Raw genomic sequence first — 27557 nt, 5'->3', positions numbered from 1 at the left:
GACCTTGCTTACCTGCTGGTCTCGAGGTTCAAAGCACGCTCAGAGGTCTTCAGAGGCACAGAGACAGCAGGCACAGGTCTGAAGTACCCCAGTGCCCACAGCCTCTCTTGTACTTCGAGAATCTGTGTCCACAACCCAAGAGGAGCCATGCAGAAAGAGCCCTGACCTGGGCTTTGGCCTCCAACTATGGCCTTTGACCCTAGGCTGGCAACCAGAAGTGAGAAGAGCTATCTATCCTTCAGTGTTCAGAGGCCCATATGCCCTGAGGCCACTGGGAATCCTGGGAGCTTCCAGGAGTCTGGTCTGGTCTGGTGGCCTGTGGCTCAGACAGCATTACACTGCCCTCTCCTGGGCAGCCATCTGAGAATTAGCCCCACAAGCTCAGGCGCTCAGGCCAGTGATTTTTTTTCAACAGCCAGAGCAGATTTAAAGCAAATTCTGAAAGCCTTCTAGCTTTATAAAACGAAGGACAGAAGGCACACACACCCCTGGTCCCTGGCCACACTGGGAGACCCCCCAAGTCCCCAGGCTCTGGTAGTTCCTGAAGGCAAGGGCAGTGTTGTCCCTCTGTCGTCTCATCTTCTGGAACTTCCCACCAGATCTCTGGCTAGCCCTTGGCACATCTGTGGGCACCAAAACCCAACAAGGTTTTATTTTTGCTTCCTGTTTGTCATGGCCTCATTCAGGACTGGGCTCCCAAAACACCAGTTGTAGGCACTACGGCTGGGCAGCTTAAGGGCCATGGTCTTCCAAGGCCTGAGACATGCCAGCACTTGTGAGGGCCCCTCACTGTCTTCGGTTTTCTGTTCTTGCCCTTATCCCTTAGGTGACTTTAGACAGACGTTGAGATGGCCTCAGGTGGGCTTACACGCATCAGCCATAAATTGCTCCTTGCACTTTAGATATCTTTAGCTTTAAGGTCTTATTGAAAATGTCCCCGGTCTCGTGACCCTTCCATAAGCTTCATCTTTATCTTCCTCACAGAACGACGCAAATGGGACAGCAAAGCCTCCTTTTCTCAGGTACGTTGAACTGTGTTCCTGGGGGTCTTGGTAGGTGCACAGCCCGGGGCAGGGGGTCGGGGAGGTGTCCCGGCCGAGGAGCCTTAGGCCTATGGGGTCCAAGGAGAAGGCGGCCGCCTTGTTCTCACAGCACAGGAAGCCTGCCCGGCCTCTGCCTGGGTCCCCAAGGGATGCCTCCCGGCCATGTTGCATTTGGCACCTTGATCCAGACCGCGTCCTTATGGCTCTCTCACGTAACCCCTCCCACACAGGGCCACAGAAAGATGGGCTCTCCCATTACAGCATCTACAGCCCTGGAGAGTTCTGTGACGGGTGGGCATGGGTGCACAGAGAGGACTGCCACCGTGAAACGTCCGCGTCTAGAAAATGTCCAGAGTTTTATACAGAAGCCTTCTAACTTCACAGAGCAAGGACGGTAGTTCACAGCTCCTCTAAAACCCAATTCCCATCCTGTAGTGTGTCTGCAGACGTGGTTTTTCCTCTCCCCCTGCAGCGGAGAAAACCCCTTCGCGACGGTGAAACTCCGGCCGACGGTGACAAACGATCGCTCTGCACCGATCATTCGATGAAGAGCAGGCCGGGAGCTCCAGTCCCTCCGACGTTAAGTTCTCACTTGCAAAATGATTTGTTGTTTGGTGTGCGCTTAACTGTTGCAAAGCTTCGCCAAAGGGTGCCTGATTTTAAATGTATTCCACTTGAGCAAATCGACGCATTTTCTCAATTTAACATAGTTGGGTTGATACGTTTGTCTTTAATAATAGTCTAGTGACCCACTCAAATCAGTGAAGATATTTTCTTCCCATTCTGTCAGAAGACCATAAATTTGGTTCCAATCCTTACTGTATCATTTTTTTTAATATTCTGTGATTATTTTTTAATAGAATGAGGGATAGTCTGCTTTCGTGACCAGCTCTCTGCATGAAATGAGCACAGTTTTATTTTAAAAAGCATGTGCTCTTATCTAGCGTTATAACATTATCTAAAGGAAAGGTTGTGTAAAGTTGCATCTTAGCATGCAAATCGTAATTTTAAGCAATATAAATTATGAATAGTCTATAAAATTTAATTTTTTAACTTAAAAATTCTTAATTTTTGTTTAATCAAATGTAGAGCTACCTAAGATGGGGAAATCCCCGAGTTCCCCTTGATTTAGACATAGCTACAGAGCACGGAGGTGTTTTGCCTGTCCCTGTCACGGCCACGTTTAGTACTTGCATAACCCCAGAGCTACGGACTTTGGTAGCTGGGAGTCACCGACTGGATTCCCCAATGAAAACACACCAGGCTGTGCTGCAGGTGATGGGCGTCACTCACGCGTGTAAGGACCCTGCGTGTGCAGACCCAGGGCGTTCTCGCTAAGCCGGCTGACCAAAGCTGCCTCCATCGCTGGTGTACTCTGAAACCCCTTGGGGTCCAAGTTTCTCCATTTCTGAGTCGGGTACGGACACACCTACGCACGCCCCGAAACAGCGCGTACAAAGCCATATGCCCGAGTCTCAGCAGCCGGGATGGGAAGTTCTGCATTTCACCCGAGACCTGCCCTGTGCCCTCAGAACCCGGGGTGTCCCGTGCCAAGGGACCTCGGAGCGAGTGGCCGAGTTGATCTCTGGCTGCCAGGGATCGGGCCCTGTTTGGGAGGAGTGCAGAATCAGGACTCAAACCCAGGCCATTCACTGTGTGTGGGCGAAGAGGGCCCTGTTTTTTTATCACAGCCCCTTTGGTCTCGCCGTAACTATCAACGTTTTTCTAGACACTTGAAACTAGTCCTGGGCAAACGCAGGTAAACCAGTGTGTGTGCGTGCCACTTCTCATTCTTGCTCCTGTCCTGGCCGGGTTGGCAAACCAGACGAGGTCTCCAGGAGCTGAGGAGTCAGACCCGTGTGAGGGCTCTCCAGGGGCTGAGTGGTTGGCGGGCAGTACACCTGTCTTGAGGAAAGACGCTCCAGCCAGGAAAGAAAACACGGTCCACTTTAGTTAAGTGGTCCACCGCTCCTCTAAGAGGAGGGTTCACGGAAGCCCGGTATTTTCAACAGGGGGGTGGGGGGGGGAGGTTTTAAGACACAGCCCCGGTGTGTTACAGGGGGTGGGGGCCCTGGTCTCCAGAGCTCCGCTCTCTGGGATACTTTGGCTTCATTACAGATTATTAGGTGCGGTCTGCGGGGACCCATTCTGCACCTCCAGGGAATGGGCCGCAGCGGGCACCCACCTGCGTCACGGAGGGCGGGCGGGCTTGTCTCAGGCCCCGGGCATGGAGTAATGTCAAGGTATTATGTTTCGTTATAATAAACTTCGAAAAGCACGTTCTCTGGAGCTGCGAATGCCTACAGAGGACTAGATCAAGATCGGCCACGATGGACAGTGTTGAAGCCAGGCGCTGGGTATGTTATTCTAGTCTGGTCACAATTTCCAACGTCCACACAAGTTTATTTGTACAAGTGGCAGTGTGCACACCAGGCAGAACCAGGTCAACAATGGTATGAATCTCATTTATTTAAAACAGTATTTCTCACCTTTCTCAAATTGAAGACTGCAAAAAATAGAAGCAGTGCTTTATTGAGTTGTCATTCACCCCGAAGCAGTGCTGCTGCGTCCCCACGCCGTGACCCCTGCGCCCCACGAAACCGCAGCTCACGCGCACGCCGTCTATCCCGCCTCACTTTACAAAACAGTCCTGGAAGCTTAATCAAATAAAGCTACTGTACACGACATTTACATTAGAAAAAGACAGCTGGATGTAGGAAAGCCAGGTGTGTTGTTCCCTTTAAGTGAAGTTTGCTCCACAGTTGGGGCATCTTCGCTTCCTCAAGGCAAAACAGCAGATGAACCCAAACGGGAACAAGATGATGGCCAAGAAGATGCCCAGGAAGGTGAAGGAGTCCTCCAGAACCCCGACTCTGCAGAGAGAATGGGGGGGCACGCGCGTTAGGGTCCCCGGCAGAGCCCGAGGCTGGACCCAGTTCTGTACCCACCCCACACCCCGGCACAAGAAGGGACTGAGGCCGCGAGGACCCAGGGCCCCGGGTGCCTCACAGTGACCAGGTCCACAGAAGCAGCCTTCACCCCTCCAGCAACAAACCCCCGGCCTCTTACACATGCCCATTTACCCAGGGGAAGACTAGCTGCCGCTCTCAGCCGCCACGTTACCTACACGAATTACCACTTACAAAGACAAGAACGTTCAGTTGCCACATAACCTGCCGTGTTTTCTCCTCCGTCACAAAAGGAAGAACAAGAAGCAAATGCTAGTTTCTATAAAAATTCTTGTATCTCTGAAAACAAGACCCAAGAAAACCGTATCATTTTAGAGTTTTTCTCCCCAGTGTTGAAAAGTTTTATTCTTCTATTCCTTAGAGGGAAATTCCAAAAACTTATGAAGTTTAGAATTCAGACTTGGGGGATGGGTACAATAGATTTTAGTGAACAATTAAAATCAGCCATATTCACAACGTCTGGAAGAAGGCAGCACTTAACAGGGTGCCTGTGTGCTCAGTCGGTTAGGTGTCTGACTTTGGCTCAGGTCATGATCTCGTGGTTCGAGCTCCACGTCGGGCTCTGTGCTGATAGCTCAGAGCCTAGAGCCTGCTTCAGATTCTGTGTCTCCCTCTCTCTCTGCCCCTCCCCTGCTTGTGCTCTCTCAAAAATAAAATCACTTAAAAAAAAAAAGAAAAAAAGGCAGCATGTATCTTGAGAATTTAATCTGTTTCTTCAAAAAGTCAAGTTTACCTTCAATGCACACAACACACAATTACCACAAGGCGCCTCCGGGCTATCACCCCAATCATGAGCCACACGAGCACAGGTTCAGTGATCTGAAGTCACCACTCACATTCCAGGGTCCTTTTCAAAGGCTCGCTCCCAAAGGTGGGAAGCAAGAGCCGTGTGCTCAGCTCTGCCTCTGCTCCTTAGGCTACTTCTGGAAAGTTCTGGACACAGCTGAAATTAAAATGAGAGCCGCAATAGCCAGCTCAGCCCTAATGAGAAACCCATCACATTCCGGAGACCGAGGAAGAGCTGGTGGAAACAAACTCTCCCAGGCGGCCGGGGACGCCTCTAGCCCTGTCTACCGCGATGCGAACCGAGGGCTTTTAGTGAACAGGGCCCTTCACCAGATTTCACGGGAACAAATGTGCCAAAGTGCCCAGGGCTGAGTACTGAGAAGGAATAAAGGAGGGGCTCCACGGGGGGACAGGAGCTGGGTAGTGAGCAGGAAGACCTGACCCACTCCTTCCTGGGGAGGCCCCCACTCCGGTGCCCCCTGCCCCGGGTTCACCCCAGCTGCCTTGGTCTCCCTAAAGCCAGGTCTCCCCTCCGTGCCTCAGCCTGTCTTCAAACACTGCTAAGGATCTCTTGTGCCCTTCCAGAATGTTCTGGAAACAGCTGCTTCTCCTTTTGCCACCTTGTGTGTGCAGAGGAAGGTTCGGCTTAATAGAAGCACCCAACAGAAGGCTTCCTCCACTCAAAATGCCAAAGCTGCTAATGCTGCTCCTTCTGAGGGCCACACTGCGCCCAGCCCTACAGAGCAGGCGGGGGGAATTGTGAGAAACCAGACTAAGAGGCCTGGTTTTCCACTGCTTAAAGAAAAAAATCAAACTCAATGCCCACTTCTCTTCCTACCCACTCAGGAGAGGGTTGCCTGAAACTTCCGCAAAGGACAGACAGTAGGGTCAGAAGCGCTTCCCCAGGTGCTGGTCCTAACACACTAGTTCCCCTGATAAACTGCAGAAAAGGGGGGGGATGGTTCTCTGATCAATTTGGGGAAACTCTCTCCCCATCCTGGTATCACAGCACACAGTAGTTTAGGAATGGCTCTGAGAAGTCCTGTAGTAAAGCCATTTGTTGAACTGTTGTTTCAGCCGGCATTTCCCAAACCGATGTGTGTGCCCAGCGGTTAGACTGAACACAGGCAAGGCCAGATCTGGGGGAAAGTTAATCAGTAGGCCTGAATTTCTCTCAGCAGTCACCTTTCCTTGAGAGCACGCACCAACAGAGAGGGGGGAGAGAGGATCCCAAGCAGGATCTGCACTGTCACCACAAGAACCTGGCACGGAGCTCGAACCCACGAACCTGGAGGTCATGACCTGAGCCGAAATCAAGAGTCAGACTTGCTTAACTGACTGAGCCGCTCAGGAGTCGCCTTTCTAAGGACTGCAAAGGCGGTCGGGTCGCTACACTGCTCTCGGGCCCTCCCATGGCTGCCCTGCCCGTGGGAGTCCGGACGCAGCTGCGCGGGGCCCACCTTACACCTGCCCCACCAGAAAAAGCACCTAAGGCCATGCTGCCAAAGTCAGGGGTGAGTGAGGCTGTGGGCCACCAGCTGTGTCCCCACACACAGGGAGACTGGACAGGCTGCCCCGGGCAGGGAACACACCTGCTCTGTCCACAATCCCCGCCCACAACTCCTGCAACTACTGATGCTAATCAAGCCACTAACAGAGCAGCTGGAAGCAGCTGGGCGGCCCTGTACCAGTTGGGAGTTATGGCACCACCCAGGTGCCACTGTCCTTCCTCCTGGCCTCTAGCAACGTTCCACCTACAGCTTAAGTCCCGGGAACCACACCAGTTCACACGTTTGGTCAGAATGTCCAAGGAAACAGCGGGGGGCAGGGGCGAGCCGGCCTCACAGCTGGGTCACCTGCACCAGCACAGAACCTTGCAGAGAAGACTGCCCTCTGGAGGAGCAGAGGGTGCCTTGCCCAGCGTCCCCTCCAGGGGCCAGTGAGGCCCGAGGACCGGGACTACCGGGCTGAGCACCCACCCAAGCTGGACACCCCATGTCATCTCGTGTCAGGATCCAACCTGTCAAGAGGCACAGCCTAGAATCCGTGGTGTCTGCTCAGAGGCTCCAGGTGTCCGGCGGGAGGCTGGGGCCAAGGCCTGTCCTGTCGTCCTCAGTGCCCTCAAGTGGGTGCGTGTGGGCAGCCCGCACCCCTGGCTACAGGAGCCCCCCCCCCCCACCCTGCTCCGCCCCAGCTGGGTGCAGTCTCCCCGGCGGCACGGGGGCCGGGAGCTACCCACGCTGCCTGGCAGGCCCGCCGACGTGAACCGCCCATCCTGGGGGCTGCTTTTCCCGGATGCTCCAGGGCCCGCCCACCACCAAGCGAACCCGGGAAGGCTAGTCACTCTCGCCCAGGCCCTCGCTGCCCTGGAGCCCGGGGGACCGGCCCCCCCTGCTCAGCCCCCGGCAGCTGCTCTGGGAACCTAAAGGGCAAAGTGAGGGTAACACGGGCTGACCCGGCCCACCTCCGTTTCCCAGACACGAGTAACACCACCTGCGGTGCTTTCCGTCCAGACCTGTCACTCACTGTCACCAGAGCACAGCCCAGCTCGTACCATTCACCTTAGGGGCCATCCCTGCCAGCAAGTCTGCGACCAGACCACCTCCCGCAAGAAAATGACCAGAACCCAACCTGGCTTTGAAGCCTGAGGGACAAAGGGACGGCCGGCAGGAGCCTCCAGCTCTCGGGCACCACACTTCCCACTGGAAAGAGTCTTACCCACAATTCCAAACAACAGAAAGCTCTGAGAAAACTTTTTTCATAGGCTTACAGGAAACTCACCTGGCAGCCACAGGTGACCTGAACTGATGTGGCCATTGATGGTCATAATGCATTCACTTAACATGAATATTCACGTCTTGCTACAAAAATATTAATGTTTTGACCAAGAGTAATGCCCCAGACCTCAAAAACAATGCTGACATAATTTAGTTTTTAAAAATCCAGACTCTTCTGGGCGCCTGGGTGGCTCAGTTGGTTAAGACTCCAACTTCGGCTCAGGTCATGATCTCCTGATTGGTGAGTTCGAGCCCCACATTGGGCTCTGTGCTGACAGCTCAGAGCCAGGAGCCTACTTCGGATTCTGTGTCTCCCTCTCTCTCTCTCTGTCCCTCCCCTGCTCACACTCTGTCTCTAAGATAAATTAAAAAAATTTTTTTTAAAAATCCAGAATCTTCTGAACCGAGAAACATAATCTGATCTCTGGGCCATTCTTGATGCAGCAACACTCCAGGTTACAGAGCAGACCTGTCCTCAGTTACGGTCCCCATGTGGCCACCACAGGAGGGATGGGATGCCATGTCCTGGCCATCTCCTGCCGGCCTCTCCCACCTTCCCACACTCTTCTCCCCAAACCCCCCCGGAAAGGCCCCAATCAGTTCAGGACAAAGTTTCAACTCTTTCAAAGTGGCTCAGAATCCAAACTGAGCAGGTTGCTCTCGCTGAGGATGGAAGGCCCCGCCCCCATTCTTGAGCAACAGATTGTGTGGTTGTATGTGGGTGTGGGTGTGTGTGGTTGGGTGGCCGGCGGGGGGGGGGCAGGGAAGCTGGGGAAATAAGGAACTTGACAAATGCTGAAAATGCTTATTGGATGTCCGACTCATCCTATGGAGAGAGGGGCGCCCGCCATCTATCCAGAGCGGGCCTGGGTGATGCGCTGGATGGGCAGGACGACAGAGGCCCTGCCTGCACGGGGGTCCTGCTTCACAAGGGACGGCAGCATGGGAGGCCCGAGCCCACGCGTCCCAGGAGGTCCCGACGCTGGGTGCCGGATTTCCCCACCTCCCGCTTTCCTCACAGCAGCCCCGCCCAGGGCTTCCCAGTCCCCTCCCCGCCACCGGGGGACCTGGTACCACGAGCTCCAGCCGCCCCGCCACCGGTTCAGCCGCCCCCGGTTCGTCCCCAACTACTCACTCGTCGAGGCAGAACGCAGCCCGGGGGCAGTGCCCAGACCAGCCCTCACCTGAAGGACTAGCCTCTGTGGGGAAAGGGAGCGGTGGACTTCTCGGGGTGGGGAGCAGATGCCCCGGCACGCGGCCACCCGGGTCATACCCTCCCGCCTGGCGCATCTGTCCGGCCTTCTGCGCTCCCAGGGCCTCCCCTGCAAACAGGCCGCTGGCAGCTCTGAACGGCCTCACGCCTCCCGAGCAGATCACGGGGCGGGGCGAAGGGGTCTTCCACGACCACGGCTCGGTCCTCGGCCCGCAGACGGGAGGCGGCCCCACGCTCCCTCGAGTGCTCCCACGGGCTGCACGGCCCGCCGAGTCTCAGCTCACCTGGGAGCTACTCCCCCTCCTCCGGGACCGAGGACCGATGAGACGGTGCCCACAGATCCCTTCCTCTCAGGACCCTTCCACACACTCCACCACGTCCCCCCACGTCCCGTGTCATACCCTCACTGCCTGCCTGTGCCCCCACCGGCTCTACCAGGGTCACCAGTCCCCTCCACGCTGACCACCCCAGGCCACGTGCACCTTACCGCTGGCTTCAGGCGACATCTGACCCTGATCTGTTCGTGGAGCCTCTCTCGGCTTCCAAGGCCCCTCTCATTCCCAGATCTCCTACCCCCTCTCTGGTTATCCCCGAAACTAAATACCCGAGGACGCCCAGCCCGTGTCAGTGGGGAACCCAGAGCAGGCCAGGCCCTGCATCTGCTGCTTTACACGCACTCTGGCCTTGACCCGTGCTGCTCAGAGCGCCTTCTCCATGGGCGACCCCAGCACAGCCCCTGGTGCACCCAGCCGGGCCTGGTATCCCAGACTCTCGGTGCCACCTCCCTGGGATCAGGATCCAGGCACAGCCCACACCACCCCAGGGGAGGCCCAGCTTTGGAGAGCCCGGGGGCCCAGCTGAGCAAGACGGCACCCAGTCCCGGCGGGCAGGGCAAGAAGGAGCACTCTCATCCTCTGGACTCACACGAAAAGCTCTCTTGCAGCCGACTAAAAAGGGAAGACAGAGTCAGGCTGCTTAAGATGATGGCCAAGTGACAAGGGACACAGGCCTCTCGCGCCAAGCCTCCCTCAGAAGAAATCACAGACGTGTGACTTGGGCAAATCGCTGCCAAGCTACCAGGGAGGGAAGGGGACAGAGCCTGGCGGGCTGCATGGAAAGGGAGAAAGTACAGTCACAAGACAGTGTCCTGTCTCCCAACTATAGACACCGTGCCCAGGGGCCACCTCTCCATCCTGCCCAGAGAGGAGCGGCCTCAAGGCCACACACCCACTCCCCAAACCACAGGAGAGCCTCCCTAGGAAACGCCGAGACTCTCCCTCCTTCCCGCTGCCCACCTCCCTTCCCCCACCCCCCCCACACTCCCCCATGCTGCAGAGGCACAGAAAGGACCGCTCCCCAGACAGGAGGACGCTGCCGGCAGGGGGCAGGCAGGGGGCAGGCAGGGGGCAGGGATGTTCTTGCACGAAGAACCCAAGTAAGTGCTGGAGGGACCCTTAGCTCTGGCATCCATCCTTCTTGGGCCACAGAGGAATGTGCCAAGAGGGAGTCCGTGTGTGGTCGCAACACAGTTCCCGGACTTGCTCTCAGAGCACCCACTCCTCACTGCCTTCCGCCCAGAGGAGGAAGGACGGGGATCCCCACACAGAAAGAAAGAAGCCTGTCTCCGACACAGGAGTCCCACACCTCAGCCTTCAGGCAGCCTGACCTTGATCGGGATTCTGCAGGACTGGGGATCTGGGACCCGAGGCAGCAGAAGCCACTGGCCCCCAAAATGACAGAGCTCCCACCCCAGGGAAAGTCCTCCCCATCTGGCAGCAGCCACGTGGGCCTTGCTGCTGGTCTGTGCACAGGCACGAGGGCCAGGAAGGGGGCTTCAGAGAGCATCCCAAGATGCTCCCGCTTCCCAGAAGGGAAAACAGGGCCAGGATCTGAACCCAGTTCCTCCAGCAGGCTGGGCACTGGGACAGAACACTCGGACGTAGCGTGGAGGCCAGGAAATCCCAGACCGCTCTGCTCCAGACAGACCCCCTCCCCCGACCCCCCTCTAGTCTGCTGGCCTGACACCACTCCCTAAACTTGGGAGATCACTCAATTCTCCCACCCAAAAATAGGCCTTTGGAATCCTCCAGCTGGCCCAAGTGGGGACAGCACTGTGCAAGCAGCCAGGGCTCTGAGCACCCGGGACCGCCTCAAAGCCAAATACAGCGGGTTTCCCCTCACCCACCTCTACAAGCAACCCCCAGAGACACGGGGGACCAAGTCCCGATCCCTGCTCAGCCCAGCGGCACGCTGCCAGCGCCCAGGCCACAGGCCTTCTTCCCACCCTTGGGCCCTTAAACCCCAACAGCTGTGACGCCCCCAGGTGCCCAAGAAGAGAAGGGCGGTCAGGAGGGTGCGGGTCATTCGCCCTCCACCCGCCCCCTCCGTGTCCTCCAAAGGCGTATCAAAGAGGGGCCTGTTCCGAGGGGCGCCTGGGTGGCTCGGCCAGTTAAGTGTTGGATTCCTGGTTTTGGCTCGGGTCGTGATCTCGTGCTTCGTGAGTCTGAGCCCCAGGTCAGCCCAGCGCTGACTCCGAGCTGATGGTGCAGAGCCTGCTCGGGAATCTCTCTCCCCGCCTCCCTGGCTCACATGTTCAACCTTTCTCTCCAAGCAAATAAATAAACTTGGAAAACCCAGAAAACAAAGAGAGATGCCTGTTCTGAGTTTACATACGAGGCACGTGGCCAGCCCACGGCCCCAGGGCCCCCTGCCCACAGCCCTCTTTACTAAGTACTCAGTTGGCTCTGGGAGTCCCCCTCCTCCCCTCATCTCTGCGATGCCCCCCCTCCTGGACGGCACTCACCCCCCACTCGTTACCCCTGTGACTCTGAAACCTTTAACTTCCCCTTGACTCCACCCTGGGCCTTCCAGATACACCTGTGACACGAAGCCCAAGTGTAAACCAGTGTTTCTCAATTCCATCTCTGAGACTTCCAACTTCCTCCTCCCACTCAAGGGGCTGACCTGGACTCTCTCGCATCAACCACGGGCAAGGACCAAGTCTTACCCGAGTCTGACTCCTACAGACACCTGCCAAACTCCAGAGGCTCCGGTTTGAGAATACGGAAAAATCGCTCCTGCCCCCAAAGAAGCCCGGTGTTTCTGTCCTCCTCCAGCTGACCGCCCTGCAGGGGATGAAGCAGCCCTCAAGAAGGGTGCTCCCCTGGCCTCCTGGACCCCCCGGCTCCTTGAACACACTGGCCACTGGGGATTTCCTAGCTGCCCCTTCCCAGCAAAATGAAACCTTTCACCACCTTCCAGAATCAACTGCAAAGCAAACTTACTCGTCCTAGAACCAGGGACATGAGACATTAACATTTCTACAACCCACTCATTTGGGACTCGGTGGCCCCAAAAGCACTCTCCTCAGGAAAGTGAACCCCTCCCCTATGACCCGTGCGACGACGTGTTTAGATCTAAGGACAAAAGAACCCTCTCTCCCCCACACCGCAGGTCAGTAGCTTGTCCCGAGACAAGACTAGCCCACTTCGAACGAGTCCCCCTCTCTGAGATTCTGGGTGTGTGTTCTCGGGATGGGCGGGGGGGGGCAGCCCCCGGCCGGTGACATACCTGCAGACCGGGCAGCCTCCAACGACAACGATGGAATTGGCAGGGTACCTGGTGACATTTCGACTGTGGATGTTGTAGACCCTGGGGTGGTGGGTGGGTATCCCTGTGGGCAGGAAGGCACGTGAGAAAGGGGCAGGGAGGAAATCTGGGAAGCGTGAGGACTACTCCTACCTTTTCCCCCGACCTCCCCCCACTTATCCTTTCCAAAATCAAGACGACAGCCGCCTTCGCCGAGAGCCCGCGACGGGCTTGACCGGGTGCTAACTTGCAGACGGCACCTGGTTAACGAAGTTAATTGGCAAGACGGCCGTGGCGCCTCCCGAGAAGAGCCGGCCTGGTGCTCGCGAATCCCCCCCCCCCCTCCGCCGCCCCCGGGTAGGCAGAGGGCCGCACGGCGGGATCCCGCTGCGGGAGCCTCACCCGCCGCCCCCGTCCCCACCGGCTCGCGTTCCCGGCCCCGGGGAGGCTCCTCGGCAGCACCCGCGCGGGGACCCCCCCCCCCCCCCGCCGAGCACGGCCGGGCCGCGCCCCCCGCCGCCGCCGCGTCCGGAGAAAAGTTGGTTTCGGGGTTAAAGGTCGCCACAACACGGAGCCCAAAGTTTGCTCCCGGCGCCCCCCCGCCCCCGCCCGCCGGGCGCACCTGTGACGAGGTAGGGGTAGGGCGGCGGCGGGGGTGCGGCGGGGATGGCGCCGTAGCCGTGCTGGCCGCACGCGAAGTCGCCCTGGCCGGCCTCCAGGTTGTAGGCGGGCGGCCGCTCCTGCAGCAGGGGCTTGTGGTCCATGGCGGGCGGCGCCCACCGCGCCCGGCCCGGCTCCCGCCCGGACTCCCGCTCGGACTCCGGCTCCCGCGCCGGCTCGGACTCGCGCGAACGCCCGGACCCGCCGGCGGGACCCGCTCCTCGCGGGCGGCGGCGGCAGCGGCGGCGGCTGCGGGGCTGGGCCCCTCTCGGAGGCGGGCGCCGCGGGCTTCCCCTCCGCGCCTCCCCCCGGCCAGTCACAAGACCCGGGTCACGTGGCGCAGCTCCCGGCGGGGGGTGCGGCGCGGGGCGGGGCCGGCGCGGCGTCTTAAAGGGGCCGCGCCCGCCCCGGGCCACCCGCTAGGCCGCCTGCCGCCTTGACCCAGCGCTCTGCCCTGCGCCGCTTCCGCGGCCCCCAGACCTCCCACCGCGAGGAGACTGCCCGCCGCACAGGGTGCTGGGGGGAGGTGCCGCACTTGGGTCGTGACTTTTATGGCCCGCGGACCCCGCCCCTTCCAGAGCCGGGGTCGGCCCCACCCATCTCCTAGCGGAGACCCCCGTGGTAGGCGGGAGATCCGATGGCCCGAGCCCACTCACCACGGGGAAGGGCAGGGACCCGGGGCGGCCTGGAGGAGGGTCCAGGATGGGCGAGTCCCCCGGCTGTTATCTATCCTGGGCAAAAGAGCGGGGGGGAGGGGCTCCGCGTTCCGAGTGACCCCGGATCCCAATCAGGGCCGCGGCCGGGGTCAATGGAAGCTCAAACCCCTGCGGGAAGAAGCAGGGCGCGCATCTCAACGTTGCCTGCTCGCGCTCGGCTGATGCTCATTCCCTCGATTTTCGTCTTGACAAATTAGATCATTTCTAGGAGTTGCAGCCACTGATTACAAATAACTCCCCATTTGGGGACAAAACCCTAGCTATTGAGCACCTCCTACGTGACAAGCACTGTTCCGGTTGTTCCTCGGTTTCACTCATCGGCACAGCAACCCGGGAGGTACTTATTAGCCCTGGTTTACGGGCCCGGGCCGGGGACAGAGGCTCAGACGAGGGGAGTGGCCTAAACTTGGCGCAAAGACCAACCACTCGGTTGGGTTCCCTCAAAGAAGCATTTTCCCCGTCACCTGCTAATGCTTAATGGGTTTGTAAAAAACTTTAAAAATAAAGATCTGAGGGGCGCCTGGGTGGCGCAGTCGGTTAAGCGTCCGACTTCAGCCAGGTCACGATCTCGCAGTCCGGGAGTTCGAGCCCCGCGTCGGGCTCTGGGCTGATGATGGCTCAGAGCCTGGAGCCTGTTTCCGATTCTGTGTCTCCCTCTCTCTCTGCCCCTCCCCCGTTCATGCTCTGTCTCTCTCTGTCCCAAAAATAAATAAACGTTGAAAAAAAAAATTAAAAAAAATAAAAAAATAAAGATCTGAATTTGTAGCTCCTCTAGGCCTTTCCAGGGCCTTCTGTAGCATTTGGTGTTTCCCAGCCTCTTTTACGTGACCTGCAGTTTGATCCAGCGCGAGGACAAAGGACAGCTGAGACCCCAGCCTATTTTGAATTTCTCCGAAGAGACCATCTTCTCTGTCACAACTGTGACTCCTCAAAGCCCATCCCCACCTTTTATCTCCTGAACCGGTCACCATCATCCCAGCATCCTGTGGGGCGGAACGAAGTATGGGTCTGGCTAGCATCCAGGGAGGGCCAGGTCAAGAAAAGAGACTGCAGAGGGGCCAGGGCTCTGGGGCCAGCAGAGGTCCTGGCCTGTGGGAGAAATGGCTCCACAGGACAAGAGCCCCCACCAGGGAAAAACAGGGGTGCATCCCCAACCTCATCGACCAGTGAAACGTGGGCTTAGGTCAAGCCTGCTAACACTCTGTCAGCTATGCACACCCATATGGGGTCCCCCGTCCTTCCCCAACACCCAACCGTGCCAATGTAGTAGCAGGTAGCTGGTGAGGTCATTTCTCATTGGACTGCAGGTAAATCGGCAGATGTCCCTTCAATTTCCCCGGTTAATTCTCCCTTCCTCACGTGCCTTTGTTTGCTAATCAAACTCCACAAAATCCTTAGCCTCTGGCTCCCTTTTCCTCCAATAATTGATTCCTCCTCCCTCCCCCCCCCCCCCAGCTTGGAAATCCATATTCGTGAATGAGAGGATGTGGCTTGGGATTTCCCAACATCACTCTGGTAAACATTGCTCACAGACACAAAACAGGTCCTGCTCCTTAATTCTTGAGCAAGTTGAGTGTGACCTGTTATCCCACAGGTCACAAAAGGCCTGGGGGGTGGGGGGAGGGGCAAAGATGACAGGCCAGGGACACACAGAAGGAGCAGTCTGGTAGGGAGCCAGCCAGTAAACTCACAATGGCAGTGCAGTGAGAGGGTTAGAGGGGCCCATTAGAGGGGCCCAAGAGCCCTGGGTGCCCCAAGAGTACGAGGGCAGAAGTCCCATCTAGAATGCCAGCGCTGACTTGGCCCTAGGGACCGGGAAAGGTGTGAGAGAGGTCAAGAGCCCATTGAGCTTTGGTCACCTCCTGGATGGTTGTGGAACACTCGTGATGCTCAGGTTTCTGGCTCAGGCGACAGTATCGCCCGAACACGGATGTGAATCAGACAAAGCCGTCTGCAGGCTCACACAGGCTGACTTGTGCACGCAAATCCCGAAGAAACACCAAACCAAAGAAAGGCGAGGCAGGAAAGTAACTATAAAGCATTAGCCTTGTGATAAAGATCTGAGACGATCGTAGTGGCTGACGGCCGATCACCCACTCCTCAAGTATTCATGGAGCACACACCCTGCCCAGGATGCCACAAAACTGGCAGCATCCTGCCTTGTGGGCTACACTCCAATGGGGTGGGGGCAGTGTTAGAAAATGGGGAGTGCCACAGGGGGGAAATGAGCAGGGTCAAGGCCACGGGGGTGAGATGGGCAAGGTGGCCCAGCGGTGTTTGGAGTGGGCACGTCCGGGAGGTGAGCAGAGCCCGGACGGGGGTCAGAGTTAGCTGTGGGACCAGAAGGACCAGCTTGGTGTGTTTGCTTGTGTTCTGGGCGGAAGGAAAGTAACAGCATGTGTATAAAGTAGGAAGAGGGAGGATGTGGGAGAAAGGGGGGGGGCGGCGGAAGGAGCTGGGGTCCAGTGCCCGGCAGATGGCGGCGCAGCCCCTGCTGGGATCCCAGAGTCACCCACAGGAACGGGAGAAGGTAGAGCGCGTGGGTGCCCGTGCAGGTGGACGAAGGCGGGTGCTGTCTTCTGCCTGCTTCTGTTTTCCGTATGACACAGGAAGCAAGGGCAGCAGTGAGACCGAGGATAGGGGAGGGGTGTTGGGGTTCCAGGAGAGAAGAGAAAGTAGGGAAGTCACTGAGGAGAATGGGTGTGCGGCCAGGCTACGGAATCAGGGTCTGACCGCAAGGCAGCGGAAGAGCTGACCGAGGTCAGAGATGCTGACTTCAAAGGGAGGCCAGGAATAAACTATGTGACAAAAACCAGATAAAAAGGCCCCAAACGGAGTCACTTGTGCTCAGCCCCATGTCAGCAAACCAAGACTTAACTACCTAGCCAAACTGCAGTTTCAACCCTTGGCAGGAGTGCAGTTTTAAACCAGTCAATCTGGAACATCCTGGTCGGCAGTAGTGAGGTGATCCACGTGGCAGAATCCTTCTATCCCCCAAAGGGGAGGTAACCCATTCCCTCCCTGCCTTTCCCCCTCTGCCTGTAAAAGTCTCCCATTTTGTGCAGGTTCTCCCGAGCTTCTTTTTTATTTTTTAATGTTTTTTAAAAATTATAATGTTTAGCACGAGCAAGAGAGAGAGGGAGACACAGAACCCGAAGCAGGCTCTGGGCTCCGAGCTGTCAGCACAGAGCCTGACGTGGGGCTCGAACCCACGAGCCATGAGATCATGACCTGAGCTGAAGTCGGACACTCAATCGACTGAGCCACCCGGGGGCCCTATTTCTTTAATGCTTTATTTTTGAGAGGGGCAAAGAGGGGCAGAGAGAAAGGGGGACAGAGGATCTGAAGTGGGCTCTGTGCCAACAGCAGTGAGCTGGATGCGGGGCTCAAACTCACAAACTGTGAGATCATGACCTGAGCCGAGATTGGTCGCTTAACCAACTGAGCCACCTGGGTGCCCCTCCCAAGCTCCCTTCTATGTGCCGGATGGGATGCTGCCCGACTCACAAGTCACAAAATAAAGTCAAATTGATCTTTACATATACTCAGGTTTTTTGTTTGTTTTTTTTTTTTTTTTCTGAGAGAGAGAGAGAGAGAGAGAGAGAGAGAGAGAGAAAGCACATGGGGGAGGGGCAGAGAAAGAGTGAGAGGGAGGGAGGGAGAATCCCTAGCAGGCTCCACGTCCACAGCACAGCCCAATGTGGGGCTTGATCCCACCACCGTGAGATCATGACCTGAGCCGAAATCAAGAGTCGGATGCTTAACTGACTGAGCCACCCAGGAGCCCCACTTGGTTGAATTTTTAAACACCTATAACACAGTTGATATCTCAGTTCATCCTCAGGGCCATCCCATGAAGTAGACTTGGACAGCCCCAACTGCTTGATGAGAAAACCAAGGCACAGAGAGGTCCCGTAACTTTTCCAAGGTCGCCAAGCCCACATCAGCACTCAGGCCACTAACGATCACTGTGCACAGCTCTCGTGCAAAGTGCACAAGAAAAGCCAGCGGCCGCTGATGTTAACACGAATACGTTCCTGTGCAAGAAGACTTGGAACGTCACTTCCTCTGTGCCCATCTTACAGATGGCTGAAATCCGGCACGTCCATGTGTGTACGTCGAAAAAAATTCTTTAGTATTGCCATTTCCATAAAAGTAACTGCTCACTTAACTGCTATGTGTACACGTCTTCACCAGGAGCGCTCTGTAGGGGACCCGGTCGGGCCGGGGAGGTGCCGCCGTCCTCCAGACCTTGACAGTCACCGAGGACTCTCCCCAGCTGTACCCAGAGGAAACCAAAACAAGGATCATGCCCTTTTTCGCAGACTTTGAAAAGTGCTGATAACCCATCACGTGAGTGTCTTGCACATTCAGGAAACTAGCATCTCACATGGCTGGGATTGTGGTATTAAAAAAAAAAAAAAAAAGCAGCAGCAGCAAATATCATTTCAAAACCCAAGGCTGTAACCAATTACAAGTGCCTGGCTCAGAGAAGGCTCTCACCAAATATTTGCTAAATGTTTATCTTAGATAAACACTGAGTTTTGAGTTTTCTGGTAAGCCTGTGATAAGCCTTACAATTCTGGTAGGCAAATATTTCTAAATATTTTATAAATTAAGCACATGTGTTTCTATGCAACACAGATGACAATTTCTTGCTGGGTCACACAGTAAATCTCATCACAAGTGACATGTATCCATAGATTTAAATCCATACACCCTTCCTTCTCTAAGAGGTGGCCCTCGCTCCATAGGCAGACTTGAGAGAACACATTCATACACTGAAACAGGAAAGGTCTTTGGGTCAACATTTTCTAGCAATTCTCATAAGAACAAAGAGCAAATTCTGGAGAGCAGGTCTCTAGCTAAATAAATTTCCAAGTAGCTGTTCTCAATACCCCTGAAAAGCAGTTCAGTATTAATGGCTATAACTGATGGGCTAGACCAGTAACAGGAGAAAACTCGGAAGTCAGACCCATCTGTGGTGACCACATGCAAAACTGATTTAACGCCTTTTATCGCCACCATGTTCAGAGTGCTTTTACAAACTTTTTTTTTTTTATGTTTATTTTTGAGAGAGAGACAGAGACAGAGCATAAGTGGGGGAGAGGCAGAGAGAGAGGGAGACACAGAATCGGAAGCAGGCTCCAGGCTCCGAGCTGTCAGCACAGAGCCTGATGCAGGGCTCGAACCCACAAACCACGAGATCATGACCTCAGGTGAAGTCGGATGGTTAACTGACTAAGCCCCGCCCAGGTCTTCTTGGTTGGGGGTAGGGGAAAGTCCAAGAAAACGGCAGCCAAGTTTGGATGTTGAGGGCGGCACACGAGGAAGTGGGCTGAGGCTGGAACAGCTGGTGCCCACCCAGATTCCCACACAGAGAACAGCTCTCAAGCCTAAACTGGTCACTTAGCCTTCGTAAGCCAGGCTTTCTTAGACTAAGACTTCAAGCATTCTTCCAGAACTATTACAATGGCTCCTCTGTGGGGGCCATGTTTACCTCATCACCTTCCACAATGATAGAATCCCCATTTCTCAACAGGACTCACAGAGAGAAACCCAACCTTTGTCACGTTGTTCTGTGCCGAGTGCTAGGTTGTGATTCATGTTACCCACGTCAGGGCCACAATCCTCAGATTTTATTACTCCCAGTTTACATATAAGGAAAGAGCCAATCTCTCCACTAAGTCGGGCCCACAGAACCCCCCCGTGGGCCAGGATAGTGTCTTATCCCTGTATCTCCAGTGCCTGGAACAGTAGGTGCTCCATTAACTGTTGACCTCAAGGTCACTTGTCAAGATCATGTGCCCAGTAAGGATTCAAACCAGATCCCCCCCGCCTCCGGATCTGCACTCTGGCCCATAGGCCATGAAGTGCATCCCCCTTCAGGCTAGGAATAGGTCTGGATCATTCCAGAAAGACATTCCTGGTTTTAAAAAGTCAAGAGTGCCCAGAACACAGGGAAGACGTCCATGAAGAAGATTCATGCCTTTTGGGATCTCACGCAGTGTGATTACAGGGCATCATTCAGGGAAAACAGTGTACCTCCCAGACTCTACCCTCTCCCAGAGGTCAATCACAATTATTCAGATTTACAGAAGGGATTTCCCTTTGACATCTGTCACTGTTTAATTTGCGACAGTAAAGAGAAACCAAGGTAAGCTTGTTACCATTTACCAGAGCACTGAATTTATGACAACTGGGTATCTTCTTTGGCTGGGGGGAAGCAAATGGCCATTTCCAAGTGGAGATGACAGGCCACCTTGTTAGGTCGGGGGGACCTCCATAAGCTGCCCCAGCCGGTGAGTTTTACAGCCCCTTGCAGGGCCTCCGAGGGTTCTGGCCTCCCTTCTCTGTCCTTATTCTCTTTTGCCAGTGACACCCAGACCTTGCTTCTCCTGCAGGTCACAGAGGAAAGCAGAAGGGACCAAGGCTTTGACATGGTGTCGGTAAGGAGTTCTGTGAAACCAGGAGGCCTGGGAGGGCTGAGCGGGCGGGGGTCCCCAAGGAGAGGGGCCACCTCTGCTGCAAAGACCCGCCCATCCTCATCCCCTCTCCTCCTTCTCCAGCCCCTCCACCCTCTCCTCTGGCCAGCCCGCCCTGTCCAGTGGCCCCTACCTGCCGCTTGCACCGTGGTCATGGCTAGCTTCGGCGAGCTGCCCCTGGGCGTGGGGAGGGAGCCTGAGGACGGGGCCGGAGACAGCCCCCTTGTGCTCCAGCAGAAGACAGGCAGTGGCTGACATGAAGCAGTCATGGAGAAGGCCATGGGGGAGGAGCCATCGTGGGGCAGGGAAGCCCGGGAGGAACCGCGTGGGGGACAGAATGCAGTCTCACAATCCTGCCCTGTTCCAAGATTCTCAGGTTCTGAGAATGGAGTCCCGCCATTAGGGAGAGGCTGGAGGTGCCACCCACCAGATTTTGCCTCTTGGAGGTAGGACGAAGCCCATCTAATACCATTGCCAAGGGCATCTTTGATCAAATCCGTGACTTAGGAGAGGTAGGAACTGTAGGGCTGGCCAGGTAAGGACCAAATGTGACAGACGCCAAAGACAAACGGCCAGGGTCCGGTTTTGTCCCGTGTCCTGCAAAGTGTCAGTAGGGACAGGTGGAGCAAGGATTGTAGCCATATCCATCTGGCAAGAGTGGCCCTCTTTAAATTCCAGGAACTGAGCGCCCTTCACATGAGACCGTCATTGCTTCCTTCCTGTGGGTTATTTTCCTGACTTTCTCCTTGGTCAAATTCCTTCTGGGGATCCAGTGCAGACCTAAGAGAAAGGGGGTGCCCGGGGGCTGTGCAAAAGCCGGTGTCGGGATCCAGAAAAGCAAGGGCTGGTGGGAGGAGCAGACAGGGTCCACTCCGCCCAGGGCACGTCCAGTGCTATCAGCCCTTCAGCTGGCCACTGCGGGTCAGAGGTCATAATGGGCGTGTGACATGCGGACCAGCTCCTCGCTGCTGGCCACATACCACATCGCCTAAAGAATCCTTTTTCCAATCTGAGCTCTAATCTGAAGTTCACATCACTAGAGCGAGCAAAACTGGATATTGTAGAATAATTTTTGGCCTTACAATGCAACCTTTGGTCTTCTCCGGTGTCAGAGAAGCCGCCTGCGGAACAGACACGTCCCCTTCCTGTACACCTATGTATAGGAACAAGGACTTACAGCCTGTCCTTTTTATAAAAACAACCCCCCCCAGCCTGAGATGTAATTGTGAGGTCTTTCTTTTAAAGGCTACATAACCTGGGCCATCTGGGTGGCCTGGTCGGTTAAGCATCCGATTCTTGATTTTGGCTCAGGTCATGATATCACGGTTGGTGAGCTCGAGCCCCACCTCAGGCTCTGCACGGACAGAGTGCAGTGTGGAGCCCGCATGGATTCTCTCCCTCTCTCTTTCCTTCTCTCTCTGCCCCTCCCCCGCTCACTCTCTCTCTACACACACACACGAAGGCCACACCACCTTCTTGTCCAGCTCATGGTTACTGGTCCTGGCCTCTGTCACCTGGAAGCCTCCCTAGGGTGTCCCGGCCTCTACTCCCTCTGCACCCCTCATACCAAGCACGGAAGAATCACCCTTGGGAGCCACTGTGCTCAGCAGCGTGTAATAGCTCCCCTTGCTTAAAACCTTCAATGGCTCCCCACCACCTGCAGCATAAAACCCCAGCTCCTCGGTGTATCGTCCGAGACCTCATGGCCCTGTGGGAAGCACTCCCCACGTGGGGTCTTTCCTCCCTCCCCCGAGCCCCCACTTCACCAATATGGCATGTTTTCCTGGGAACCTGAGCTGACTGGTATTGTTTCCTACGGGTCGTCCTCCCCAGCTAGAGAATCAGGGAGGCAGGGCGCTCTCCTGCGGTTTTCTGATTGAGCACACAGGCGCCGGGAGGTCAAGCGGTCCAGATTCTAGGCCTCCATTTCCTTGACCTACTAACTAGGAGCCCACCTATGACTCAGCTTCCTTACCTGTAAAATGGGGTAGTAACGACTTCATCAGGTTTTTGTGAGAGGTGGCTGAGGCAGCGTGCGGCACCGGGGGAGCGTCCAGCAGCAGAATGTGGCCACTGGCCCTGAGCACCAGGTGCTGCCCGGGACCCTGCACGGGCATCTGCACATCAAGCACTGACATCAGGTGAAGAAAAGGACAGTGCCTCTGCCCCCACAGGCATCACATGGAGGGCTTAGGGCGAATCTCATCATCCCTTCCCTTCCCACTAGTTAACACGCATATGTGATTCACTAGGGTTGACTTTTCCCTCTCGTGGACACTCAATGTTTTGTTGTGCAATTTGCTTTTTTCACTTGGAGATCTTTGCATCTCCACGGAGATGCCCGTGATTGATCTCCATCCTCTTACTACAAGAGAATAAACGCCCCTGTGTGTTGGAAGGCCAGGTTCCACACTCAGATTCCGGAACCTAGATCCCTTCCCTTGTTGACGAGGTTCCTGTCCCAGAGCGCCTGGCACAAGACGACACCCACACCCCCTGTACTTTTAATGCTCAATTTTAAGCTCTTATGAATGAAATTTTACAAATCTTTCTCTTTTTTTCTATATCTAAAAAGCAATTACAAGGGTGCCTGGATGGCTCAGTTGGTTAAGCGTCTCTTATCTCCACTCAGGTCATGATCTCATGGTTCGGGAGTTCGAGCCCCACATCGGGCTCTAGGCTGGCAGTGTAGAGCCTGCTTGGGATTCTCTCTCTCTCTCTCTCTCTCTTTCTCTCTCTGCCCCTCCCCTACTTGCACGCGCATACTCTCTTTCAAAATAAATAAAAAATAAACCTTTAAAAAATCAATAAATAATAAATTTCAAATTTATATTTGAATTTCAATTTCAAAACAAATAAAAAATCATCAATATCATCTTCATGATTTCCTTTATTTTTAAAAAAAATATCATTCTAGGGTTACAGCTATATTTATTTTGATATCTTACCAGGGTTAAAGGCCCCAGAGAAAAACAATTCCATCTCAAACCAGCTGAGTTAAGGCATTTTGGTTACAGATGGATTCTTGTCGAGGGCTGGAACTAGGCCATCAGACTAAAGTTGCTTTATAGAAATGTCATTTGTTGTGTTGGCCAGATTCAGATAACCCACACCCTTCACATGGGTTTTAGTCCTTTGTAACCTTATGTCTCCCCTAAAACAATGCATTTTTATTTTATTTTTTATTATTTTTTTAGAGAGAATCTTATGCTCAGAGCAAAGCCCAATGCGAGGCTTGATCCCATGACCCTTGGGATCATGACCTGAGCCAAAATCAAAAATTAAGAGTCAGATGCTCAACTGACTAAGCCACCCAGGTGCCCCCCCCCTTTTTTTTAAATTTATTTTTAGAGAGAGTGTGAGTAGGGGAGGGGGAGGGAGAGGGAGAGGGAGAGAAAGAGAGAGAGAATCCCAAGCAGGTTATCAGCAGCCAGCACAGAGCCCGATGTGGGGCTCGAACCAATGAACTGCGAGATCATGACCTGAGCCAAAATCAAGAGTCAGACACTCAACTGACTGAGCTGCCCACGAGCCCCAAAACAATGCATTCTTAAAGTCTTGCTGGGTGGTATTCCAAAACCCACCTTTGGCTTTTTATGATTCATTAAGCTAATCCTGTCACTACAAAATAGTGACTTCATCTGTTAGCATTATTAACAATTTACATTTGCCTTATTTGCATCGTTATTAAAATTAGCAAGGCCCCTAGAAATTTTATTGTCCAGAAATGAAGGATCAAATCCTCACGTGATGTCTTCACGGCACTTGGGTGATGGATTACCTCCCCGGGAGCACTCTGCGAAGCCTGCTCACTGCCGGCTTTTGTGTGTGAGCTCTGGGGCGCGCACCTGCCCTTTCTCGTGAATAGTCACCAGCACCAATGGTTCCTGCTTTTTCTGGGGCTTTGTTCTTTGGTCCCCAGCATTTACCTGTTTCTACTTACACTGACAGAAACGAGTACCAAGGGTTGCTTTATAATCAGGGGGAAAACAACACACATATATATGTAATGTTAAGAATCTCCTACTGTACTCGTGCGCTATGCTACACGACAAAGCACCACAGATTTAGCGGCTTAAAACAACACACATTTACCATCTCACGGTGTCCTGGTCAGGAGCTCGGGACGGGCTCAGCCGGGTCTTCTGCTCAGGGTCTCACAAGCCCACAACCAAGGTGTCACCAGGCTGTATCCTCCCCTCAAAGTTGAGGGGAAGAATTCATTGCCCGGCCCACTCAAACTGTTGGCTAGATTCATTTCCTTGCAGCTGGTGACTGAGGACCCCAACTTCTTCTTTATTTTTTAATGTTCATTTACTTTTGAGCGAGAGAGAGACAAGACACGAGAAGGGGAGGGGCAGAGACACACAGAATCCAAAGCTGGCTCCAGGCTCTGAACTGTCAGCACAGAGCCCAACCTGGGACTTGAACTCACGAACCCTGAGATCATACCTGAGCTGAAGTCGGATGCTTAACCTACTGAGCCACCCAGGTGCCCCTGAGAGACCCGGCTTCTTGCTGGCTGTTGGCCGCCCTCAGACCCTAAAGGCTGCCTGAGGTCCGCTGGCACGTGGCCCTCCCCAGAGGTCATTCACAACATGGCTGTTTGCATCTGCAAGGGCAGCAGGAGAGTTTCTAGCCTCAGAAAAGACCAAGTCCCTCTTAAAAAGGCTTTTATCTAATTAACCCAAGCTCACTCAGGATAATCTCCTTTCCAATTCACTCAAAATCAACTAACTCAGGACTTTAATCCCATCTGCCAATCCCCACATCTACTGGGTATTCTACTAGCCAGAAGAGTCACAGGCCAGCCCACATTCAAGGTGGTGGTGGTGGGGGGGGGGGACGGGGGACTCTAGAGGGGGCAGAGGTCAGACAGCCACTCTGGGGTCTGTCTGCCACACCTACTTAATGAAAGCAGTGGACGTGAGACAGAATCTATCACCGGTCTGCCGCACTTACAACCCTCGCCTCATGGTAACCTTCCAGAGGTGTTTCATCGCAAGCGCCTGGCCGCGCCGTAACCCCAAAGGCCCTCTCCTCCTAGGCTCCCCCAGCTCACTGTTAGTCAGCCTCACGTCTCCCTGGGCTCCGGCCACCCTGCCTCCCTGCTGGTCCTGAGTTGTTGCACTTGACGTTCCCACCGTGCGATGGACTCACGTCCTCACTCCTTTCCTCAGGCCTCTAAGATGCCTCCCCAGGAGAGAAGTCCGAAAACTGCCGAGAGGCAGTAGAGAGCAGGGATGAAGAACACAGGCCCTGGGGCCAAGTGCCTGAGGGGTGAATCCCCGCTGGCTCTGGGCAGTGTGACCTCCCCAGGCCCCAGGGTCATCCTTGGTCACGGAAAGACAGAGCTCTGGGCCCTTACAGCGGCCCGTCTCAGGCACACAACTGTCCACCTCACTCCTTTCCACCCGGTCTGAGACGTCACGCATGGTTTCAGGGCCAGCTTGCCTTCCTTTTTGGCTGTCCAGAGGCCCTGGTCCAGGATGCTGCCCTGCTCCGGTCTCTTCCCTGGTCCTTTGTGGTTTCTGGAGAAATCTCCCTTTATAAAATTGTTCTTGATTTCATTTCAGGAGACATACTAGGTGCCTTATGGAGGCCCCTCCATACCTAAATCAAATTCATTCTCGTTCTCTCTCATTTCTCCAAATCACTTCCACTACCTGCCCCCCCCCCCAACCACTCTCCAGCATGTACTGAGCACTTACAATGCCTGAAGAACTATGCCAGGCAGCGAAGGAGCTTGTCAAACAACCCAAAGTTCACACTCTAAAGCTTCGTTTAACTGACGATCTTCATCTTTTAGTAATAAAGAGTGACAATAACTGCAAAATATAAACTGGGAAGAGATCATAGATCACTTCACCCATAAAACATATACTTGAAAATACAATAGGGGACCAGAGAGAGGAATTCAGGAATTCTGTATTAAGGATCTTACATTAAAGGCAGCAGTAACATACAGCTGATGTTTTACAAGATTAGACTACAGGTTCTTTAGAGCAGGAGCCTAGAGTATTTCTTTTTTAAAAAAAAGTTTTAAATGTTTACTTATTTCTTAGAGAAAGAGCATGAGCAGGGGAGGGGCAGAGAGAGACGGAGACACAGAATCTGAAGCAGGCTCCAGGCTCTGAGCTGTCAGCACAGAGCCCGATGTGGGGCTCGAACCCACGAAGTGTGAGATCATGACCTGAGCCTAAGTCAGATGCTTAACTGAGACACCCGGGGGCCCCTGGAGTGTTTCTTTTTGTACCTGTACCCACATTGTCCAGGCCGGTAAACAGGTTTGAAAGTCACTGAAGATGCTGTTGGAACTGACTCGTGTGGGTGACCTCGGCAGGTTCCCACCTGCAGCCCCCACTCCAGCACAGCCAGGAGAGCCTTCTGTTCACCTGGGATCCGATGCCAGCAGCTACACAAGGGGGTGAGGACACTGCTGCTGGTGAGTGGTGTTTTCCACCTGTCTCAACCCCTGGGTCCAAAGCAACACAGAAGGGACAGTGGAAATTCATGTAGTCCTGGGCACCAGGCTGAGCCCTGCTACTGATTGCCTCTAAAAGTGACAATTTTTGACTGCTGAGTGTGTGAACTCCCTTCTGTTGCCTGGAAGATCTGGAAATCAATAGGGACACTAAAAGGTGTGACCCTTGCTCCCTCAAAAGCCAACTCCCTAAGACACAGACAAAGGACTTTTTGGTGCTGGCTAACTGAACGCTTGAGCCTGGGACTTTGGGTCTGTGTGAGTGACAAAAAGGACAGACGGACTGGAATGCATTCCACCTGTGGCGGCAGCGGCACCAGCATCCGGGATCCAGAGCTCAGTGGAGGCGGGTGGCGCTGGGGCAACGGCCAACAGTATCGACGCCCCCACCCTTGTCAGGCTGTCGCTGCGGCAAGACGTGCACGGTGATCTGGGCTCTCAGGGGCCTTGTTCCTGCTGTTCGCTGAACCTGTCTTCCCAGCCTGCTGTTGCACAGGATACCCACTGCAGCAGACTCCCTTCCGCTTTTTCTCTGCAGCCCAAGAATGCTGAGAATTAGCTGCGTGAACGTTGGCAAATTACTTGATCTCCATGCCTTCACGCTCTGTCCAATGGGGCCGGCAACAGCTACCGGGACTGTCCCAACACAGACTGTGCTCTCCTTTCCCCCAGGGAAGCTCCCACAAAAGGTGCGGCTGGGGGCGCCTGGATGGCTCAGTCGGTTAAGTGTCTGACTCTTGCTCTTAACTCAGGGCATGGTCTCACGGTTCGTGGAATCAAGCCCTGGGTTGGGCTGTGCACTGACAGTGCAGAGCCTGCTTGGGATTCTCTCTCTC

General features: G+C 54.8%; 2 protein-coding genes and 1 long non-coding RNA gene across 6 annotated transcripts in view; 1 reads left to right on the top strand and 2 right to left on the bottom strand.

The window, feature by feature from the left end:
- The window catches only part of BAIAP2L1 (BAR/IMD domain containing adaptor protein 2 like 1), a 93820-nt gene extending 91716 nt beyond the window's left edge, over positions 1 to 2104 (top strand). For 3 of the 4 annotated variants that reach the window (XM_047839514.1, XM_047839517.1, XM_047839518.1), the window contains 2 exons: positions 985 to 1022; positions 1516 to 2104. In XM_047839514.1, the coding sequence (XP_047695470.1) occupies positions 985 to 1022; positions 1516 to 1591 (114 nt within the window). In that variant the 3' untranslated portion in view covers positions 1592 to 2104. The other variant, XM_047839516.1, reaches the window with a different exon arrangement.
- Positions 2105 to 3492: 1388 nt separating this feature from the next.
- On the bottom strand, positions 3493 to 13603 carry BRI3 (brain protein I3). Its single transcript, XM_047839520.1, has 3 exons — positions 12999 to 13603; positions 12359 to 12461; positions 3493 to 3916 (listed from the first exon to the last, which is right to left on the bottom strand). The coding sequence occupies exons 1-3, from the start codon at positions 13138 to 13140 to the stop codon at positions 3784 to 3786; spliced, it is 378 nt and encodes a 125-aa protein (XP_047695476.1). The 5' UTR covers positions 13141 to 13603; the 3' UTR covers positions 3493 to 3783.
- A 3816-nt stretch (positions 13604 to 17419) lies between these two features.
- On the bottom strand, positions 17420 to 27522 carry LOC125154828 (uncharacterized). Its single transcript, XR_007147940.1, has 4 exons — positions 24690 to 27522; positions 24333 to 24554; positions 20371 to 22354; positions 17420 to 20150 (listed from the first exon to the last, which is right to left on the bottom strand). It is a non-coding gene; the product is annotated as an uncharacterized LOC125154828 (long non-coding RNA).
- Positions 27523 to 27557: the final 35 nt, after the last annotated feature.

This window comes from Prionailurus viverrinus, chromosome E3, assembly GCF_022837055.1.
Source record: "Prionailurus viverrinus isolate Anna chromosome E3, UM_Priviv_1.0, whole genome shotgun sequence".
Lineage (NCBI taxonomy): Eukaryota > Metazoa > Chordata > Mammalia > Carnivora > Felidae > Prionailurus > Prionailurus viverrinus.
This window is presented reverse-complemented; position numbering and strand designations above follow the sequence as displayed.

What these genes read in the sequence shown, in the direction of transcription:
- BRI3 (XM_047839520.1), bottom strand. Translation starts at nt 13,140, where the DNA reads ATGGACCACAAGCCCCTGCTGCAGGAGCGGCCGCCCGCCTACAACCTG. An exon ending in CTACCCCTACCTCGTCACAG is followed by an intron (nt 12,462 to 12,998) that starts GTGCGCCCGGCG and finishes TCCTGCCCACAG; the next exon opens with GGATACCCACCCACCACCCC. An exon ending in GGAGGCTGCCCGGTCTGCAG is followed by an intron (nt 3,917 to 12,358) that starts GTATGTCACCGG and finishes TTCTCTCTGCAG; the next exon opens with AGTCGGGGTTCTGGAGGACT.